General features: G+C 42.2%; 1 protein-coding gene across 7 annotated transcripts in view; it reads left to right on the forward strand.

Moving 5' to 3' along the window:
* Nucleotides 1-23894, forward strand: part of LOC109866577 (ephrin type-B receptor 3-like) — a 105754-nt gene that overhangs the window by 53264 nt on the left and 28596 nt on the right. For 4 of the 7 annotated variants that reach the window (XM_031800748.1, XM_031800751.1, XM_031800750.1 and 1 more), the window contains exons 2-6: nt 1779-1843; nt 6128-6833; nt 11688-11843; nt 16782-17117; nt 23296-23420. In XM_031800748.1, the coding sequence (XP_031656608.1) occupies nt 1779-1843; nt 6128-6833; nt 11688-11843; nt 16782-17117; nt 23296-23420 (1388 nt within the window). The remainder of the gene's footprint in view (nt 1-1778; nt 1844-6127; nt 6834-11687; nt 11844-16781; nt 17118-23295; nt 23421-23894) is intronic. The other 3 variants (XM_031800749.1, XM_020455312.2, XM_031800752.1) reach the window with 1 other exon arrangement.

Here is a 23894-nt window from a genome sequence, read left to right on the forward strand (position 1 = left end):
CCAAGAGCACACAGAAAACTATCCATACCTCAGCCTAAACATCAGCGCCACACGTAACTTCCGCAAAGCTGTGAACTATCTGAAAGACAAGGCAAGAAGGGCCTTCTACACCATCAAATGGAACATAAAATTCAACATACCAATTACAATTTGGCAAAAAATACTTGAATCAGTTATAGAACCCATTGCCCTTTATGATGAGACTATCACAGTGCAGGTGCATTTATACGGAGACTTGATTACACACAGGTGGATTGTATTTATCATCATTAGTCATTTAGGTCAACATTGGATCATTCAGAGATCCTCACTGAACTTCTGGAGAGAGTTTGCTGCACTGAAGTAAAGGGGCTGAATCATTTTGCACGCCCAATTTTTCAGGTTTTGATTTGTTAAAAAAGTTTGAAATATCCAATAAATGTCGTTCCACTTCATGATTGTGTCCCACTTGTTGTTGATTCTTCACAAAAAAATACAGTTTTAGATCTTTATGTTTGAAGCCTGAAATGTGGCAAAAGGTCAGAAAGTTCAAGGGGGCCGAATACTTTCGCAAGGCACTGTAGCAATTTGGATTGAAATGGAATTCAATTGAGAGAGAGAGAGAGGAGAGGATAGAGAGAAGGAAAAGGAAGGCCTTTGTGGAAAAAAGGTACTGTACATCTTTCCATTTTATGTCAATGCAAACAATGGCTCACTTTTGGTATCGCACAATTCCATGATCTTTACCGTCTTGTAGAACAGCAGAGTGGTAGGATAATAACACATGTAGTTGCTTAGTACTGCTTCCCAAGTGCCAGGTAGTAAAATAGCTAATTTATAGTGTTCCCCTCCCCACACACTCTCTTCTCTCTCTCTCACACAGCGAGACTGTTTGTCTAGGCAATGGAAAGAGGGAACAGTAGGAGGACAGAGTGGGAGAAATAGAAAAGAGTGAAAGGGGATTGGCTGTTTTTTAAAACGCGAGGGAAATTTAAGTATATTGACCTTACTTCTGGGTGAAGAGGTTTTCTTTTGTGCTACTGGGGGTTTATGACACCCTTATCCATGCCTTCTATTCAAGTTATGTACAGTATCTGGGGCTCCCGAGTGGCACAGCGGTCTAAGGCACTGCATCTCAGTGCTAGAGGCGTATCACAACCGGCCGTGATTGGGAAACCCATAGGGCGGCGCACAATTGGCCCAGCGCCTTCCGGGTTAATGTTTGGCCCGGGGTAGGCCATCGTAAATAAGAATTTGTTCTTAACTGACTTGCCTAGTTAAATAAAGGTTAAATAAATAAACCAAGGGGCGGCAGCGTAGCCTAGTGGTTAGAGCATTGTACTAGTAACCAAAAGGTTGCAAGATCGAATCCCCAAGCTGACAAGGTACAAATCTGTCATTCTGCCCATAGGCAGTTAACCCACTGTTCCTAGGCAGTCATTGAAAATAAGAATTTGTTCTTAACATCACCCACTTAGATGTCTTGTTCCTCCACAGTTTTTTCACGCTAAATATATATATTTTTCAAGTTTAGCAGCTTACTGAACGGTAGTAACCATCTTATTATCTATCAATAAGTCATTTCCTCTCCTTGGACAAGGTAGTTACCAGGATTCAGCATACTTTGGTCAGGCCTACTGGGGGAATGTCAATGCTTCTATTCATTATGGCAGATTACTTCAGAAGGAACTGGTATTTTTATGATGCCGTTATCTTGGTAACTGTTGAAGGTTTACTTGATTTCGTCTGTGTTAGTTCCTCTTTCTCTAAAGTATTTGTCTCCTTTTGTCTGTTTACAGAAACATTAATGGACACCAAGTGGGCCACAACAGAACTAGCCTGGACCGCACATCCTGAAACTGGGGTAAATTGTTGGAGTGTGTGTGTGTGTGTGTGTGTTTGATCGCACATGTGTGTCTCTCTGTGTTTCAGTGTATGTGTGTGTATGTATGCACGTGTGTCTATGTAAAGTTTTTTATTTTTTATTTAACTGCCTAACAAAACATTCATTATAGTGACTCCAGCAGCAGTATTAACAGAGAAGAGAGAAGGTACACGTCCAGGTCTGAGTCCCTGTCTCTCTTTCACATTCTCTGTGTAGGGAGGCTACATCTTCTCGCTTTGTACATTAGTCTGTTACAGAGCTGTGTGTGTGGACGTAGGAAGACAAACACAGATATAGACTGAGCGGCATCTCCTCTCCACATGACAATAACAGACCTGAAGGGTCTAGAGGAAAACACACCAGTGTGATGCAGCGTGGTGCTGCTAGGGTCTGATACAAATTGACCTCTGTTTGTGTATGTGTGATAGACAGTATCTCCCCATACCATTCTGGTATGGAAGCGTGTGTATGTGTGTGCAATGTGTACGTAAAGTTTTATTTATTTATCCATTGTTTTACCAGGTAAATTGACTGAGAACACGTTCTCATTTGCAGCAACGACCTGGGGAATAGTTACAGGGGAGAGGAGGGGGATGAATGAGCCAATTGTTAACTGGGGAATATTAGGTGACCATGATGGTTTGAGGGCCAGATTGGGAATTTAGCCAGGACACCGGGGTTAACACCCCTACTCTTACGATAAGTGCCATGGGATCTTTAATGACCTCAGAGAGTCAGGACACCCGTTTAACGTCCCATCCGAAAGACGGCACAAAAACACAGGGCAGTGTCCCCAATCACTGCCCTGGAGCATTGGGATATATATATTTTTTTTAGACCAGAGGAAAGAGTGCCCCCTACTGGCCCTCCACTTCCAGCAGCATCTGGTCTCCCATCCAGGGACTGACCAGAACCAACGCTGCTTCAGATGCAAGACAGCAGTGGTATGCAGGGTGGTATGCTGCTGGCTTGCTTCTGAAGTGAGCTGTATGTGTGTATGTTCTTGTATTGTATGTCTGTTTATGTCTGCGTCTGGATTTTTCTCATCTGTGTCTGTGTCTTTGCACGCGTGCACAGTGCACATTGGGCATGCCATTTCTCCCCAAACAGATGGCCGTTGAAGGGGGAATTCCCCTCCAGTACTAAGGGGGAACTCTAGCGGAGTAAATGGCTTTCCCTGGGATCAGTATGTAGCCTCCAGGGGGTTTCACAGAAACCGATAACAAGGTGTTGCTAGCGACCAGCCAGCCTGTAGCCTAGAGCATGTAAAATTAAATCACATTTTATTTGTCGCATACACATGGTTAGCAGATGTTAAATGCGAGTGTAGCGAAATGCTTGTGCTTCTAGTTCCGACAATGCAGTAATAACCAACGAGTAATCTAACCTAACAATTCCACAACTACTACCTTATACACACAAGTGTAAAGGGATAAAGAATATGTACATAAAGATATATGAATGAGTGATGGTACAGAACGGCATAGGCAAGATGCAGTAGATGGTATCAAGTACAGTATATACAGTGTATACAGTGTATATATACAGTGTATCCCTTTATTATGCAGCATGTAGTGTGTAGCATCCAGGAGCCCATAGCTATAATGGCTGTTATTAGCATGGTTCTATTAGCAGACCACACATGGGCTTACAGGCTGGTACATGCTAGGCACATGTTAACTTTGCTACACTCTAACCTTTGAGGAAACTAGTGTGACAACTAGCATTTATGGCTAATCTTTGACTATGTGCTATCTAGCTGCCTCGGTTGGTATGCAGGTCTGGAAGAAGGCCTGAGTCCTCACATCCCCCTCATATCCTCTGTTCCGACTGCACCAAGGTCCCAGTGAATCTGAAACTAAAATGTAGAGCTTTTGACTGTAAAGGACAAAAGGAAAAAAGGAGTTGACTTGTAAAGCTTGCATAACTATACATCTTGTTCCAAATTGATGCCAAAGAATTTGACCCTCTTTCACACAACCTACTTAATTCATTCAGGTTTGGTAAGCAGGGCTGGCGTGAAGTGTCTGCATCTGTGCTGTACGTGTGGTCCCATGGGGTTGACCTCCACACAAACACACGCTCACGCATGCATGCATACACACACACACACACACACACACACACACACACACACACACACACACACACACACACACACACACACACACACACACACACACACACACACACACACACACACACACACACACACACACACACACACACTCCCTCTATCTCCCTCTTGCACACTGGGCAATGTTTTACACTGAACTAAATACCCATTCACACTTCATGCATTCTCTCGTCCCATTGACCTGGCTGGTGATTATTGATTCCCCGACGGCCTCGACTCCAGCAGATAGCTCACAAATGAATGTCTTCTCTGGGCCTGATCCTCAGCTAAGCCTCCCTCTCTCCACAGGTCTAGAGGGTCCTGCTGGATGAATAGCCTGCCTCTGCTACATCCATATTAGGCCCCTAATTAAGAGTCTTCAGTCTCGGAGAGAAAACTTTCATTATTTTCTGTCTTTCTAGTCAAATGTGGCTCTTGTACATGTTCCAAAGACTGCCGTTACTGTTGTTGTCCACTATTGAGATATTGCCTGAGAGTTGACTCGGAGTTGATTTTTAGCTAATTATATTCTTAGCTAAATATTTGACTATTTAATAGTAGTAGCCATAATACATAAAAGACACCTTTTATAGGGTTATTTGATCAGAACACTAACGGTTCTTCTTCACTGAACCAAAATGGTTCCATATTTTTTTATTTTTTTATTTTTTCTATTTCACCTTTATTTAACCAGGTAGTCTAGTTGAGAACAAGTTCTCATTTACAATATATAGATCCCTGCATGGTGCAAGTTCATTATGTATTATGGCTACTACTATCAAATCGTATTATATATTATGGCTACTACTATTAAATAGTAATGTATTTAGCTAAGAATATAATTTAATAAACAATTACATAATGCACAAAAGAATACCAGCATAGGTTTAGAATTTCCTGTCATTATATGCAATGTAGTTTTGAAATATGAACTGGTGGCCAGGGAGGCATCTGGCTGACTTCTTTACAGTGCAATACAAACAGCAAACCTCACACATACAGTGTGTGGCGGCAGGTAGCCTGGTGGTTAGAGCGTTGGGCCAGTAACAGCCTAGGAACCCACTATGTAAATAAAGGTAAAAAAAATAAATACATTTGAGATGAGCACAGATTCAAGCTACAGTGTAGGAGGAAGCCCAGGGTATGGGATGACATTCTCTAGTACTAAGCATGTTTCCATTTGGCCCAACTTGAACGGACTGTTTTGTTTCGATTGACGTTATCGTTCTAAACATCCTCAGCCAAGTGGAGCCATGTATTGAGAAACACATTAAGTTAAACCTGGATGCCATTAAAAGATTCACCCAACCAGGCCATTTATGTATTTTCTGTATATAACACTTTATAAATTTGCCAATTTGCATACATATTTTCATTTAATGAAACCCATAATCAGAGCTTTGCCTCAGTAATTTATGTATTTGTCTCCCAACTGTGAGAGATAAAGAAGTAGGAAGGAAAGAGAGAAAAGGTTACACGTTTCTTTTCGCAAGCTGTAGAGGACGATGCGATCGTAGCTCCGTAATTGAAGGGTAATTGCTTGTGAAGCGATGCAGCGACTACAACGAACCTGGAGAATGAGGTAAACAACCAGTGCTGTTCAGTTGGAACGCACCCGGGTTGACACTCCGCCGTAATTGTGATGAATTCGCCGTCCCTTGTTTCCTGACTCATCACCGTGGTAACCAGAGATGAAAGGCCGCGGTGCGGGTGGAAAAGGCCCTCGACTTAACAGCGCCGATCGGGGCGTAATTGAAAAGGCACAATCCAAAAATGTGACTTATTTTTTCTTCCATCTGTCCGTTCCTAACGCCTCACCTAATTTCTCTCTCCGAATTGTGTTATTGTACTTAGTATCTGAGGCCAGAACAGAGCACTGTACATCATGTTAAGTGCCCTGGATGTGTTGTATACGGATGCTTTCATCCACACCTAAGGCTTATACCAACAGACTAGAGATGGAAACATTTAACACACTCCTTACATCATTCCTTAGCTATCATGTGTGTGTGAGAGTGTGTATGTGTGCCAATGTGTTTAAGAATGCATACATTATAGGACATTTGACCTTTGTTTGACCCTAAAACTCATATCTCACCCTCATTCCCTCTCTCTCCCTCTCTTCTTCCCTCTTTCACCATCCACAGTGGGAGGAGGTGAGCGGCTACGACGATGCAATGAACCCCATCCGGACGTACCAGGTGTGCAACGTGCGGGAGAGCAATCAGAACAACTGGCTGCGCAGTGACTTTATCCCACGCAAAGATGTCCTCCGAGTCTACGTGGAGATGAAGTTCACAGTGCGCGACTGCAACAGCATCCCCAACATCCCCGGCTCCTGCAAGGAGACCTTCAACCTTTTCTACTATGAGTCCGACTCAGACTCGGCCACGGAGACAAGTCCATTCTGGATGGAGAACCCCTATGTGAAGGTGGACACCATCGCACCCGATGAGAGTTTCTCCATGTTGGAGTCGGGAAGGGTGAACACGAAAGTGCGGAGCTTCGGACCTCTATCCAAGGTTGGGTTTTACCTGGCATTCCAGGACCTGGGGGCTTGTATGTCATTGATATCTGTCCGGGTCTTCTATAAGAAGTGCTCAACCACCATTGCGAACTTCGCCGTGTTCCCCGAGACGGCCACAGGGGCCGAGGCCACGTCGCTGGTCATTGCGCCAGGGACATGTGTCTCTAACGCTCTCGAGGTGTCTGTGCCTCTCAAGCTGTACTGCAATGGGGACGGCGAGTGGATGGTTCCTGTTGGCTCGTGCACCTGTGCAAATGGGTTTGAGCCCGCCATGAAGGACACCCACTGTCAGGGTGAGTGTGACATCAAGGACACACAATGTCAGGGTGAGTTTTTTACCGGCCATTTTTGGGTCATCACCCAATGTTCTTGTTCCTTTTGACGGCAGCCATTTTGTGCCAAATGCATCCAGATACTGTACATTTACACCCAACTATCATGAAACAGCGAGAAACACAACACAACACATCATATAGTCAGTGGCACTCTCTCAACTGAGCCTCTACTCTCCTGACCTCAATTTTCCCAGACAGTGAGTTGATGAATAAATAAAATGCATGGGCGCTGCTGTCAGTTTTTTAAATGTACCTTTATTTTACTAGGCAAATCAGTTAAGAACAATTTTTTATTTTCAATGACAGCCTAGGAACAGTGGGTTAACTGCCTGTTCAGGGGCAGAACAGCAGATTTTGTACCTCCTCAGCTCAGGGATTTGAACTTGCAACCTTTTGGTTACTAGTCCAATGCTCTAACCACTAGGCTACCCTGCCATAACCTATATGACAGTGGAGCAAACTGGAGAGATCTAGGAGGGCCAGATCTGATAGAGAACATAACAGGTGCACAGAAGTCCAGACCAAGGTGAATTAAAACAGCAGGCCAAGGCTCAAATGTACTGATGACAGAGTGGGGAGGCAGGGGGGAATGGGGAGTAGTGGAACATTGGAGAGCAGGGAGATGAGAGGTAGGCCACTGTCAGTTATCGTTTGGCATGGCTGATTGTGATGCAAATGTGTAAAAAACCACACAGGCCTGTACTTCATACCACCCTGCTAACAGAAAGAGGAGAGGGATGAGAGATTCATGAAAGAGGTAGAACATGTGAAGTAGGGAAGGGGGCTTAGGGATCATGAAGTCTAAGAAGAACAGAAACGGAGCTAGCTCCCTATATGGCATTGAATGGAGGTTATTGAATGTGTGCCCACCTTTAATGGAGAGTGGGCACAGTAAATCTAGTGGCAGGTGTGTGGTTAAAAACTCCTTTGGCAGCTCAAGGGCAAAGCCCTAGCGACTGGGCCTAAAAAAAACGCTCTCTAAACAAGTCGACCGGAAACCACAGGGGATAAATCTCCCTGCCGTGTCTTTTCTTACCCTCCTTCTCTCTCTCTTTTTCCCTCTATAATATCTATCTATCTATTGCTCTCTCTTCCGAGCCATTGCTCTCTCTCTCTCTGCCAACCTCTGTCTTTTTTTCTCTCTGTGACTTTCTCTGTATTTCTACCTGAAAATCTCTCTCTCTCTCTCTCTCCTCATCCTCCCCCTCTTTCCTTCTTTATGTATTCCCCTTCCTCCCTTCCTTTATCTAAAGCTTTCATTAATGCCCCACCAGGGCACGGTGAGGACATCCACATGAATATTAATCAATCAATACCCTTTTTTTCTCTTTTCCTTCCCTACCGCTCCACATTTTTAAACCCACTCATTTTTTGCTCCCTCACTTCCAATTTCAGCACACATCCTAATCAGTTCCTTAAGCCCTTTGCTCTGCATAAGAGGGTAAGAGACAGAGAGAGGGAGAGAGAGAGGGAAGGAAAGAGAGAGAAAGAAAACAGAGAGAGATGGGAAGTGAGAGAGAGGAGGGAGAGATCTGCAAAAAAAAGAGCCTGCAGGATTAGTATTTTTTCTGCCTTTTCCTCCTCATCCTCCCTTCTCCCCCTCCACTCTCCCCCTCTTCGCCCTGTCAGGAGTGGTGCTCGAAGGGGAGGGAAGATGAAAGCAAAGGGGGATGACTTCTTACCTCACTGGAAGCGATTGATCAGCACTTTCAATCATTCACACATACCAACTTACCTCGTTTAAAGCTGCAATATGCAGATATTCCAATTGTTCACCTAATTTCAGTTCATGTGAATCATTTACCATCTAAACTGTTGTGGTTATTGAAATATATTTTCAATAACCAAAAATATTGTATTTTCAACTTGTTTGAAGCTGGTGTATAAAACTGACAGTAAAAGACGCAAAAACAAAACTTAAACACGGAAATCATTGAACATATCTATCGCTTCTCACATGCTGACCAAGCTGCGCGCAAGTTGATTTGGTCTACCCACACCAGACGCGATCAGGACACGCAGGTTGAAATATCAAAACAACCTCTGAACCAACAATATATATTTGGGGACAGGTCAAAAAGCATTAAACATGTATGGCAATTTAGCTAGCTTGCTGTTGTTAGTCATTTGTCATGGATATAAACATTGAGTTGTTATTTTACCTGAAATGCACAAGGTTCTACTCTGGCAATTAATCCTCAGATAAAACAGTAAACGTTTTTTTCTAGTAATCTCTCCTCCTTCCGGCTTCTTCTTTTTCTTTGGAATTTATATGGTGTTTGGCAACCAACTTTAAGGTGCATTACCAATACCGACGGGATCTGGAGTGTGGACATCAGTTCATCTTTCAATCACCCACATGGGTGTATGCTCCTAAAAACCAATGAGGAGATGGGAGAGGCGGGACTTGCAGTTCATCAAGCATCACAAATAGTACCAAGTTCTATTTTAGCGCCTGGCCACGTAGTTGCTTGTTGACGAGCACGAGCAGTGTGGGTGCAATGATTGAATAACATGTATCTGTAAATTTACTTTGCAACGCTCATGCACGCAACGCAAGCGGTGTGGTCAGCATGTTAGACTTGCTTTCAATGAGAATGACAGCTCTATAATTCACATTTTTATATATATATATTTTATTTCACCTTTATTTAAACAGGTAGGCCAGTTGAGAACAAGTTCTCCCTTACAACTGCGACCTGGCCAAGATAAAGCAAAGCAGTCCGACACAAACAACATAGAGTGACACATGGAATAAACAAACATACAGTCAATAACACAATAGAACATTCTATATAGAGTGTGTGCAAATGAGGTAAGATAAGGGAGGTAAGGCAATAAATAGGCCATAGTGGCGAAATAATTACAATTGAGCAATTAAACACTGGAGTGATAGATGTGCAGAAGATTAACGTGCAAGTAGAGATAGTGGGGTGCAAAGGAACAAAAAATAAATAACAGTATGGGGATGAGGTAGTTGGATGGGCTATTTACAGATGGGCTATGTACAGGTGAAGTGATTTGTGAGCTGCTCTGACAGCTGGTGCTTAAAGTTAGAGAGGGAGTTATGAGTCTCCGGGTTCAGTGATTTTTGCAATTCGTTCCAGTCATTGGCAGCCGAGAACTGTAAGGAAAGACGGCCAAAGAGGAATTTGATCAGGTGGCAGGTTTAAAGAGGAAGGTTTAGTTGGGATAGTGCCCCATCAAACCTGAAAATTCGCCTTTTCAAGTTCTCATTAACCAAAATATATATTTTTAACAGGACAATATGATAGAATATGATACGCATTGTACTTCATAGTGACCTTGAAAAAACTATTTGCATAGTTGCAAAGTTCACAAGCACAACTAGCATGTTCACAAACATGACTAAGAAGACAAATGTTATTTGAGGTAAAAATGTTATCATGCCAGGATGTTAGCGCTTTTTGTTGTTGTGGGTGTCTGTGATTAATGGTGGAAGAACAAACACACTCAGTGTTAATGCACACCACTCAGCAGCTAATGCGGCTTTGTACCAATATTATACCTTCACACACAGCGAAACGGTGACAAATATGACAAGAACCAGTCCCACAGTGCTACCACTGACCTCATTTCTAAATTATACTTTCCACAGGAAGCAAACAAACCCATTAGCAACACAGCAATGAACAGTTTGAACCAAAACCAAGCAACCTTGACATTGACGAGTGAGTTAGCGGCATAGCGGGTCATGCTAAGCAACTTTGTTGTCTCACCTTCCCTTTTTTTATTAACATACCCACCTCCATTCACCTTTTTAACGAGACAGTTTAGTGAGAGATAAATAGATAGAGAAGGCTGGAATGTTCTGGATCAGAGTGCCATCTACTGCCTATGCTATGCTTCCCTGTCCTGCTTGCTAGCTCATAACTTATCAGTTATAAACTTCTAAACAGGCCCTGTAAAAATTTATAGGGAGTCTACAAAGGGCACCGGTCGACAATGTTATAACTACACGCTCTCTGCTTGAGGCGTTATTTATTGATTTATTTTATGTATTAATGTTTTACTTTTACCATTTAACATTGAGACCAAATTCTCTCTATGACAGATATTTTATCCATTATTGTTGCAGTAAATTGGATTGATTTGAAAAAAGGAAGACGATAGGCACACTTTTGAGAAAAGCTTCTTAGTATTGAGAGCATGTTACGGTGAAGTGAAGGCTGTTCCCAAGTGTCATGGAAGTGTGTGTGTGTGTGTGTGTGTGTGTGTGTGTGTGTGTGTGTGTGTGTGTGTGTGTGTGTGTGTGTGTGCGTGTGTGCGTGCTTGTGCAAGTGTGCATATGTGTGTATGCAAACATGCATATTTGTGTGTGTACGTCCTTGTGCATGCATATGTGTGTGTGCATATATTTGCGTGTGTATCAGGGATAAGAGAAGGAGTTCAGAGGAAGGCTTCACGCTAGTGTGTGTGTTTGTTCTGAGGGATGTGTTAGTAATTTGGGATGACAGTGTGTGCATCTGTGCACGGGTTTATGCAAAGGACTGCGTGTTTCTTAAAATGCCCTCTTCCTATAATGGTGCTGGGGGATGTGGTCTCCAGAGAGGCGGAAAAAAGGAAAACAAAAACAAACAAACACACACACACATGAGATAGCCATAGTTTATCACAGAAGTGAGTGCCAAGACAATGTGCACACACACACACCGGCAAATGCAAATGCAAATACAAACAACTACAACCTAGCTTTACACAGGTACAATTTTGCTATTCTTGAGATTCAAATGAGTGCTTTCATTCACCTGTGTTAACCTTGTCCACCTTATCTGTGTAGTTCCTGGCTTTTGGACTCACTCCTTTGATCTCTCCCTTTCTCAGCTTGCAGCCCGGGCACGTTCAAATCCAAGCAGGGTGAGGGCTTCTGTACTCCCTGCCCACCAAACAGCCGGACCAGCTCTGGAGCAGCTAGCTTGTGCTCCTGCAGAAACGGCTACTACCGCTCAGACACAGACTCACCTGACAATGCCTGCACCAGTACGTTTTTTTCTCATTTAGTTGCTGTCTTGCATACACACAAACAAACAACACACATTACAATATGCTACTACACTCAAGGGCCTGAATATACACTGAGGTTGTGGGTATTGTTGTGTGTTCACTTTTGCAGACATTAAGCCATTCCCGACCTCTTCCAAGACACTCAAAAAACGATTAATTTCTCGCTGGACTATGACCTTCACTCACTACCTTTATCAGCACTCTCTGAAGGCCCTGAGAACATTCCCACATGTACAACAAACACAGCCACTCTCCCAATGTTTTCCAAGCGCTATCCCAACGTTATCAGTGCCTTTTGCACACCGTAGCCTATCTGCCTGTGCAGCTGCCACCTCTCACTGGCAGAGTGTAGGAATGGATCTAGTGGATGTGTCTTAGTTAAGAGCAAAGAGAGCACGCATACACACACACACACAGGGAGTAATCCTTTCAATTGTGGTGAACAGAGGGTCTATTTTCTCTTGTTGTTAGGTTTGTTTGATTCTCCCACAGAGCAGGCAGAGATAAGGCCACAATAATTGGATAACAATTGCTACGCCGCTGCCAAGAGTCTCTCTTGTCCCTCTTAGCTGTCTCCAGAAGCACAAATATTCATGCATGCTCACAGGAGTGCACAGGCAGGCGTGCACGTAAGTGGTGCGCGGGTCAGCTGTTTGTTCACCCGCACCCGCCCGCAATTGCTAATAACCCATTCGCAACCGCCCGACTATAAGTGATAAAGTGAAAATCTGAGGCCCGCAACCGACCCTGACCTGCTAATATAGAAAATGTGCTCTTGTCTACAGTCAGATATGGTGGAAGGTTTTTTTGACAGGGGTTGCAGGATTTTTTTTGCCTGATTTATATATGTTTCTGCATATAACTTCAAACATTTTGGTAGACTATTTGTTAGTCTATAATTAGATATATGCAGCTTCTCTTCTGTCATTATATGTTGCTCTAGAAGAGTAATTAAACCCCTGCTCACCAGAATAACATCATAAATAGAGAGAATGAATGCTTTAATGTAGTTGATTGTATGTAAAGTTCTCTGTTACCTCTGCTTCTTTTGCAGAGCAAAGACATTTAGGGACTGTGGAGAAATAGCAATCACTAAATAAAATGGAGTGATTTGCTGTGCAAGATGTCCAAGTGACATCTGTTTGACCGGTTGTAAAGTAACAGAAATCTATGACAACGACACAACATGTTTCTGAAAAGATTTCAGTTTGTATTGGATGCATATGTTATGTGGTTGAAATACTATCAGCTGTTATGATGCTGTTAAAGATAGCACCTCTGCAGATGATATCTAACAGCGTATTTGCATTCTCTCAAGTTGCTGAAAGAAAGAAATCATATTTCTCCACTCGTGTTCCCGAGCAAAATGTTTCCCTACGTTTGACTTATAATTTTACTGAAAGAAATCTTTAATTCTGCAGAAGTTAATATTATGTATATGTGAGATTTCAGTTTCCATTTAACTCATCTGAACAGTAGGTTACAGTTCCCTTGACGTGCCATAGACCTATTTGAAGTCCCCGACTTGACTGGGACTGTTGAATTTGTATAGCGCCTAAAAATCTTCACATATCACATAGCTAGCATTGCTATCTTCCTCTTTTACCAATTCACCAAATCTTTCCCAAACATTACTTTTCTGGCCCTCTCTTCTTTTTGTTTTCAACTCTCTTATTGAATTAAACTCCGGCATTGTCCTTTTTGTGGATCCACTTTTTTCTGCCCGTTCCCAACAGCATTTGGCCTGTATGCTATTTGGCTCATGTACAGTTAGGCCCTTAAGCTTAGGCTTAAACACTAATGCCAAATAGCCTAAAATAATGAAAGATAAACCTCAATGTAGCCTATAAATTGCACAAGAATTATACATTTATGGATTTTTTAAGATATTGTTTTCTCTTTATTCAACTCACCCACCCTTCATCCACACAATATTTCATGACCAAAAACCCGCCCGCCCTGATATAACCGTGGGGACTATCGGGCTATGAATTAACCCGTGCATCACTAATGTACATGCCCGCACACAAACACACACGCTCTCATACTTACAGAAAGAGTTGCACTGTCTTTTTATTTCATATTGAGTTCTCTAAGCACTCAAAACACAGAGAGAATTAACCCTCATCCATTACCACTACCACCAAAGGCCTATTGAAATAGAATCTATTAGATTCTACTCCCTGTTCTAAATACAGTGCCTTGCGAAAGTATTCGGCCCCCTTGAACTTTGCGACCTTTTGCCACATTTCAGGCTTCAAACATAAAGATATAAAACTGTATTTTTTTGCGAAGAATCAACAACAAGTGGGACACAATCATGAAGTGGAACAACATTCATTGGATATTTCAAACTTTTTTAACAAATCAAAAACAGAAGAATTGGGCGTGCAAAATTATTCAGCCCCTTTACTTTCAGTGGAGCAAACTCTCTCCAGAAGTTCAGTGAGGATCTCTGAATGATCCAATGTTGACCTAAATGACTAATGATGATAAATACAATCCACCTGTGTGTAATCAAGTCTCCGTATAAATGCACCTGCACTGTGATAGTCTCAGAGGTCCGTGAAAAGCGCAGAGAGCATCATGAAGAACAAGGAACACACCAGGCAGGTCCGAGATACTGTTGTGAAGACGTTTAAAGCCGGATTTGGATACAAAAAGATTTCCCAAGCTTTAAACATCCCAAGGAGCACTGTGTAAGCGATAATATTGAAATGGAAGGAGTATCAGACCACTGCAAATCTACCAAGACCTGGCCGTCCCTCTAAACTTTCAGCTCATACAAGGAGAAGACTGATCAGATATGCAGCCAAGAGGCCCATGATCACTCTGGATGAACTGCAGAGATCTACAGCTGAGGTGGGAGACTCTGTCCATAGGACAACAATCAGTCGTATATTGCACAAATCTGGCCTTTATGGAAGAGTGGCAAGAATAAAGCCATTTCTTTAAGATATCCATAAAAAGTGTTGTTTAAAGTTTGCCACAAGCCACCTGGGAGACACACCAAACATGTGGAAGAAGGTGCTCTGGTCAGATGAAACCAAAATTGAACTTTTTGGCAACAATGCAAAACGTCATGTTTGGCGTAAAAGCAACACAGCTCATCACCCTGAACCTACCATCCCCACTGTCAAACATGGTGGTGGCAGCATCATGGTTTGGGCCTGCTTTTCTTCAGCAGGGACAGGGAAGATGGTTGAAATTGATGGGAAGATGGATGGAGCCAAATACAGGACCATTCTGGAAGAAAACCTGATGGAGTCTGCAAAAGACCTGAGACTGGTCTTCCAACAAGACAATGATCCAAAACATAAAGCAACATCTACAATGGAATGGTTCAAAAATAAACATATCCAGGTGTTAGAATGGCCAAGTCAAAGTCCAGACCTGAATCCAATCGAGAATCTGTGGAAAGAACTGAAAACTGCTGTTCACAAATGCTCTCCATCCATCCAACCTCACTGAGCTCGAGCTGTTTTGCAAGGAGGAATGGGAAAAAATGTCAGTCTCTCGATGTGCAAAACTGATAGAGACATACCCCAAGCGACTTACAGCTGTAATCGCAGCAAAAGGTGGCGCTACAAAGTATTAACTTAAGGGGGCTGAATAATTTTGCACGCCCAATTTTTCAGTTTTTGATTTGTTAAAAAAGTTTGAAATATCCAATAAATGTCGTTCCACTTCATGATTGTGTCCCACTTCTTTATGTTTATGTTTATTCTTTATGTTTGAAGCCTGAAATGTGGCAAAAGGTCGCAAAGTTCAAGGGGGCCGAATACTTTCGCAAGGCACTGTACATTGGAAAAGAAGCATCAAGCTCAGTAACTTTCACCACCCTGTGGAAGTTCATTATAACCTAATTGTATATAACTGCATGCTTTCCCGAGTCATAGTGGGACATATCCTGTTATTAAAGTTTACAAATGGAATGTTAACTGACAGATTTACTGTTTCCATCAGGCCTGACGTGATATGTTTTATTTGACATGGACTTTACTTGCATAATTTATTTAATTTTTTATTTCACCTTTATTTAACCAGGGAGGCCAGTTGAGAAAAAGTTCTCATTTACTACTGATCTGGCCAAGATAAAGCAAAGCAGTGCGAGAAAAACAGCAACACAGAGTTACACATAATCAAACATACAGTCAATAACACAAAATAAAATAAAAATAGATTCTATGTACAGTGTGTGCAAATGTAGAAGAGTAGGGAGGTACAATAAACAGGCCATAGAGGCGAAAATAACTACAACTTAGCATTAATACTGGAGTGATAGATGGGATGTTTAAAGCTTGGGAAATCTTTTTGTATCCAAATCCGGCTTTAAACTTCTTCACAACAGTATCTCGGACCTGCCTGGTGTGTTCCTTGTTCTTCATGATGCTCTCTGCGCTTTTAACGGACCTCTGAGACTATCACAGTGCAGGTGCATTTATACAGAGACTTGATTACACACAGGTGGATTGTATTTATCATCATTAGTCATTTAGGTCAACATTGGATCATTCAGAGATCCTCACTGAACTTCTGGAGAGAGTTTGCTGCACTGAAAGTAAAGGGGCTGAATAATTTTGCATTCCCAATTCTTCAGTTTTTGATTTGTTAAAAAAGTTTGAAATATCCAATAAATGTCGTTCCACTTCATGATTGTGTCCCACTTGTTGTTGATTCTTCACAAAAAAATACAGTTTTATATCTTTATGTTTGAAGCCTGAAATGTGGCAAAAGGTCGCAAAGTTCAAGGGGGCCGAATACTTTCGCAAGGCACTGTATATTTCATGTCCTGTTGAATTGTTCAATATTGTTGCTTTGTCAATCCTGCTGTCATGTCAATAAAACGTATATGAATTGAAATGAATTGACACCGTTTTCTTCATTTTTTCTTCTTCTTTCCTTCCCCCACAGCCATCCCCTCTGCGCCACGCAGCGTCATCTCCAACGTCAATGAGACCTACCTGGTCCTGGAGTGGAGCGAGCCGCGCGACTCTGGCGGTCGAGGTGACATCTTCTACAACATCATCTGCAAAAAGTGCCTGCCTGAGCGTGGCATGTGCTCTCGCTGCGATGACAACGTGGACATCTCGCCGCGCCACCTGGGCCTGACGCAGCGTCGTGTGGCGGTCCGCAACCTGCAGGCACACACCCAGTACAGCTTTGAGATCCAGGCAGTCAACGGCGTGTCGAATAAGAGCCCATACACGCCGCAGTTCTCCGCCGTCAACATCACCACCAACCAGGCTGGTAGGTAAAACCATGGCTAGTCCATAGGATTGAATAAAACTTTATTGTTCCATTGTGAAACGGACAGTTGTCTTTTGAATATCTTGTGTTGTTCCTAACCTAAAAGATAAGACATGTACAGATTGAGAATGAATGGAAGTGAAACATGATCAGCTGCAGAACAACGTTTTGAAGTAGGTTAGCGGTGCTCAAGGGCACAATGGCAGTGTGCTACAATCGGTGATGTTTACGATAGGGTGAAGCATTTTTCAATTATAGATGATGGTTGCTTCAAGGAAAAATAGATAGTGATTTACAGCAACAAGGCAGGTAAAAGCAGACATTTGTTCAGATACATTTCCTCTGCATGTAGGTGTGGGTTACATACGATATATGTATTTTAAGTGAAGATTGAGAAGAAAAACATTTGAATGAGATTTACAGAAGGACAATTTCACACGCCCACAGCGCTCGGCACACACCACCGCAAATAGCAATAGCGAGGCAGTGCTGCTTGTATGGCTAGGCATTGAACCGACACTGTTCTGCCCACAATGATCAACCCACTGTCAACCCACAGCATCTTCAATAACTAGGCCACCATAGTAATCTGCACCACCAAGCCCGATGCAATCCTCCTTTGGTTTGCTGTATGGCGCTTGTGTGTGGATGTCTATATTGTGTGTTGTTGTGTAGTTTTCCCTGCTGTATGCCTATATAGCCTGGGTTTGGGTCTGGGTCTCTGTGTTGAGTTTACCCTTATGTAGGCCTATAGCTGGGCTTTATTTGTTGGTCTTTGATTTGAGTTTCCCTTGCAATAGGCCTTTTAGCTGGGGTTTTGCATTTCTATGTGGAGTTTGCTCAATCTGCCTGTAGTTGGGGTTGTGTGTTGGTTCCTGTGTGGAGTTTTCCCTGGTGTAGGCCAATAGCCAGGGATTGTATATACGTTTCTGATATATAGCTGGGGTTTGTGTATGGGTCTCTATGTAGAGTCTGCTCTTTAGACAGGCTCAGACAGACCATGGGATTATCCCTCTCTGCAACCATGTGTCCCTCATCTCCCTTCTGTTCCTCCTCAAAGCCTCACGAAAGGAATGGGAATGGCCCACTGTTTGTGCCTGGGGCTCCGGTGGGGATTCCGTAGTCCCCCATTGTTGCGCAAGGGTCGGGCACCGGGTGCCACACGGATGACAGGCATAGACGCCAGAGCAATGGAGCAAACGGAGCAGCTACAGACCCACTCTCAAAATATGGGTGCAAACGTGTAATTTCTCATTTTCAATGATAAGTAATGTTTTGAACTAGTCTGTATTGAAATAGATATGTCCATATTATATATGATATACTAATTAACAGATTGAATTTTACACCCCTCCCCCCGTCACCTCAAGATGAGTGGTTTTGACTACTCAAAAGTTTTACTCAAATGTCATATTGATGTTCTTATAAAGACAGTATGACTACACTCCTAGAAAATACAAATAAGTTTGCTGTCTAACCAGAACCAAAATGGCATTCTATGTGTCTATCTGGCCAAATTTAAGGATTTGTTTGTCTAACCACACACTGACATGCACAGCTGGGTGAGGTTCTGTCTTTAAGTCTTCAGTGGGTGATGAAGCTCCTTCTATCTATGTAATGTATTACAGGTTATGGACAGGTGTAGTCAGGTGGCAGGAGAGGTGGAGTGCATGACACTCCATCCTGGATATGACTGAGTTTGCCTCAACCCACGGGCCAGCAGGCAGAGTTCAATAACTACAGGCAGATGTGATACGGAGGAGAGTGACACTCTTCTCATACCACTCTGAAGGCTACTGACCAGGAAGAAGCTTTGCATACAAAGTAATATGAGAAGAGTGCAATTGCTGAAGTTATGTAGCTATTCTAAATAAAAGTGTTTTGATCACTTTCAAGTGTAACAGCTCCATGTAGAATAAACCATACCTCACATAATACTGTAGAAGCGGGGTTCTGCTTAATATAAGAGGTTGCAAATATTATACCTTCCTGTGTGGTGTCCCGTATAAGACATGAGTTCCCTGACGTTTGAAGAATACACAGGGTCCCCCACTATTGATAATAACATGTGATTAAATAATAACAAAAAAAGATCAGAAAAAGTAATAGATGTGTCTTGTATCATTTTAATGCTGAGTGCAAGGTCTCTCCCAATTCAGACATCTGTATCAACCAGTCTTTCAGTCAGAGAACTCTATTTCAAAAGCATCTATTCGGTCCTTGATGAGTGACACATGTATTGAAAGGGTGATATTACTTAACACTTGTCATGTACTGTCTTATAAGTAATCACCTATTGTCATTTCTGTGGTGTTTGCCAACACCTGATGGGCATGGCAGCGCAGATCAGCTCTAGGCCCCTCTCATCACAGATACTGGTCATGAAGGAGCCTGACTTTGGGTCCTATATCCGACCCAGCTCCTATATCACAGATTGAGGGAGAGAAAGACTGTCACCATACAGTCATGGTAGACGACATTAGATACACGGTTGAACATAGCCCATCCTGATTCACAAGGGACACGTGCTAGCATGGTTGTCATTTCTCACTCTGGCCCTGGAATAATCCATTGGCACAGTGGAAAGGGTCAACTTCTTACAACATACAAGACACACATGTACACACAGAATTGATTACATTATCAATGGTGGTTAGGTGAATTCCAGGTGTCCTCCATTACTCTGAACCGGGACTGGTGTCTGGCCACTGCCTCAGACTTCTGTAACAGCTCCTGATATGGCAGGAGGTTTCCCACGATGCTGCTGAACAACAAATCCACCAGGTTGAAGCCTGTGAATTAAATAAAATATCATCACTCAATAAACACATAGTGAGAAAAATAACTATCTCTAGTTTGGAAGTAATGTATATGCTAATAGAGGGACTGTAAAGTACAGAATAGATTCAGGCTAGTGACGCTGATGCCGTTTCTAGGCAACCAGCTGTGTATGTTGCTGAATGCTTGCTGACAAGTTTAGCTATTTTCTGCCAGAGCCAAAACCACAAGTACCATCCTTTACTTATTTTTGCCCTAGAAAATACACAAACTTTTATGAGAACATGCATGTTGTGGCAGACACCCCCGAATGCTAGCTAACTTGCAAATCTGGGTTAGTTATCAATATCTGTCCGAGTTGAAATGAGTTGGCTAACTAGTGTCTGCCAACCGTTATTGAAAGAAAGTTTGAAAGAAAGTTGGTTACATCGTATGAGTAGCTAGTATCCAATGCCTGCCCTGTATTGACACTAAATGCAAATGTGCTACAATTAGCTGCTGATAACAAGGTAGCTAGCTAACATGAGATTTGCTCATCTTCCTCTAACATGCTACATCACATTACACATTAGCGTGATGTGTTTACTTAGCTACAGTATCATTCCCCTTTCATCTGTGGTATCATAGCTAGCCTGGCTTGCTAGCATTATCAAATAATGTTGTATAATGAAAAGTAGATAGTTAGCTGGTACCAATATAATAATGAACAGATACCATTCCTGGCCATCTCCATCCCTGGCCATCTGGCAATATTGTTGAAATGCATTGGAGGTTGGCACCAACTTTATGGAATCCCATTTTCACTCTTATTTGCTGAGCGAAAATGTAATGTGCATGTGTTGCACCCAGATGCAAACTTGACAACATTGTCCAAAAACTCCACATGGCAGCTCGGGGTGGACCACAATGTGTTGTCTCGGTGAAATTGGTATAATTGGCAAAAGTGGGCATGTAAGTAATCCATACCAAAACCCTCAAGTACGTCGTAACTAACTCACTTACAAAATTCAGTTTTGGACGAGACTGACTTTCTGACCAACATTTTCCTATTTACACTTTGTCGTCAATTTTGACACTAGTCTAAATGCTTCTGACTCATATTGATGCCAGATAGGCCATTTCTTATGAGAGAAATTGTGTATTGCCTTCAGTTGCTCTTAAACATTTTCATGGTGACAGCGCTTCAAACAATGGCGCCAACAAAAGTTCAGGTCTGAGGAAAATTGGAACATTATTATGCTTGCTGAGACAACACCTTTGTTATTTCTCATACTTTTTATGATTATTATGTTTCTTCACAAGTATGTTGTTGAAATGGCCACTAATAAACAGAATGACAATTTGAAAATGATTTAATTTAGTTTATTTTTGTTATTTATTTTTGCCTAGTCTTGTAACTGCAGGCTACAAGATTTGTTCAAATGTAAAACCCTTTTATTTTCTTAAAAATCTTAAAAATGCAAGAATCTCCAGGTAGGCTACAGTAGGACTTGTGTAGGATATGTGGTTTAAAGAACCAAAATGTGATTAGATTATGTATGTAGTGCTTTTCTTTGTTTCTATTAATCAAATTAGGACTACACAATAACATATGCAGGCTGTATATGAGTAACTCAATTTTTTTTGTATGTACTCCAGTTTGCATTTTCAAGTTGATAGTTCTTGTTCAGTACCCTACCAGATATTTGCCATAATGAGAAAATAATTAAAGTTCACATTTTTTATTGTACTAAATTATTGTGATCACGTTATTTCTGACAAAAAGAAAAGGAAAACCTAGCAATTTAACAATGCTTTTCCTTAACCTACCAATTACAACATTCAAATTCAAATCCTTATTGGGTAAAACAATATTATTCCTCCCATTTTCGATTTCATTTCCTCATTGTCATGCGTTATCCTGGCCACATTCTTAACAGTTTGGCTTGTCAATCAATCACTGTGGGTGGGGAAGGAGCAGGATGTTTGTGAGTCACATGGTTGGGAGGGTTTCAGACCAGTCAATGAATTATTGGAGGTGGGATTTTCAGGGAAGTGGGTAGATTAGTAAACTAGTCATTAAAACAATTTTTCAATATAAATGATTGTGTAAAAAACCTAAGACAAATTGTTGTGTTCTGTCAAATAATATGTATTCCACATATTAAGAAACTGTATAGAATTGCAGGAAAATGTATTCCACATATTAAGAAACAGTATAGAATTGCAGGAAAATGCATTCCAAAAATATACTGATCCCCTCCTGCCACCCTCTCCCCTCCAAGCTTTTGCAACCCCACTTTCACACAATGCACCCCCCAGTAGGTCAGGGGGGAGCAGCAGGGGGGAAGGAGAGACACCACCCCGATCAGATTATCCTTAGATTCCCTACCATTCTCGCCGCTCTCCGCATTCACCTTTTAAGACCAAAAATAAATAGAGGCGATAAACCGTGTGAGGCCCGCCATGGTTACTGGTTACTCCCCAGTGTCTCGGCCAAGAGGAGGTTCCCAGTGACCTGGGGAGTTTGCCCAGGGAGTATTGTCTATGGGGAGAGGTTTGAGATTTTCAGGGAGGAATGGGTGGCTGGTGGTAGGCTACTACATGGGGATGGAGCTTTGGGTTAGGGAAGAAAGAGAGAAAGAGGGGAGTGAGTGAGAGAGAGAGAGGGAGGTCTAGGGTGGTGGTGGTGACAATGACAAGGAGAAACAAAGGTTCAAAGTACCGGATTTGGGGATTAGAAACTGTTTAACAAAGATTATTGGCGGAGAGAGGGAGAAGGGGGGTGGGGGGGACGAAGAGGAGAATACTAGGAGTAAAAGAGACAGATGAAACTGGGGAAGAGAATCATTAAGAGGGGAGACATTTTTGAGCGTACTTAAGAAGGACTGAAGTGACAATGGATGTTAAATAAAAGCGAATGATAGGGTAGGAACTAGGGAGGTGAGGATGTATCAGGCCTGGACATGCCTAGAGAGAAAGGAGGAGAGAGAGAGACAGACTACTGTGTGTAGTCATATACAGGTCACAAATAAAAGAGTGGGTTGAGAAATGAACCTGATGTGGGTGAGGTCATGTATTTGTGTGTGTGTGCACGTGCATGTGTGTGTGCCGCACAGGGTGTGTATTGGGATCTTACAAATACTAAGCGCCACCATTTTGTTGATTGATTCCCTCGTTGCTGAGAAAGAATCACAGATCCCTTGTCTGGAAAAGGAACAGCAGAGCTATAGGGAGAGAGGGTGGCTGGCTGCATAGCTTACCAAGTATAGCAAGCACAGCACATCACAAAGCCCTGCAAAGCATAAATATGCTTAGGCTTGTGTAGATATACAAAGGGAGTAAAGCTCAGAAAACACACAATACTGGAAGTGCATATACTGAAAGTGCATATTTCCTTCCCTCTACCCCTCTCTTACAGCTCCATCTGCAGTACCCACAGTTCACCTGATAGGGGCCACAGCGAGCACCATGAGTCTTTCCTGGCTGCCCCCTGAAAAACCCAATGGAATTATTCTGGATTACGAGATTAAGTACCATGAGAAGGTAAACAACAATGTAAATCAACGCTTCTTAATTCCACATCCTATTTCACGTCTTATTTCTGCCTCTGTTGCATGCTGTAATAATATTGCCCTGTAGGAAATAATTCAACACCACAACAATAACAACAACACTTATGACAAAGTCTTAATCCTGTCCCTCTGTCCGCTGGGCGTTTAGTTGATCCTTCCTTCCTGCCTTTATTCCTTCTTCCCCTCCCAATTCCTCCTCCTTTTCTTTTCTGTTTACCCCCCTCATGCAAATATTCGAAAATCTTTATAAAAACGATATTTTGCTACGAGAGTTCTGTTTCTATCAAATTGACTTGTTGATGATAAAAGGCTGTGCGTGATGACATAGTGGGCATAAAAATGCTTTTGGGGTTACATTCCCATGTAATTAATAAAACATTTCATTTTTTATCAAATTTTTAACTCTACTGGTGATTTTGTCAAAATAAATGTTGCATTATATAGT

Source organism: Oncorhynchus kisutch, linkage group LG21 (assembly GCF_002021735.2).
Source record: "Oncorhynchus kisutch isolate 150728-3 linkage group LG21, Okis_V2, whole genome shotgun sequence".
NCBI classification, from domain to species: Eukaryota; Metazoa; Chordata; class Actinopteri; order Salmoniformes; family Salmonidae; genus Oncorhynchus; species Oncorhynchus kisutch.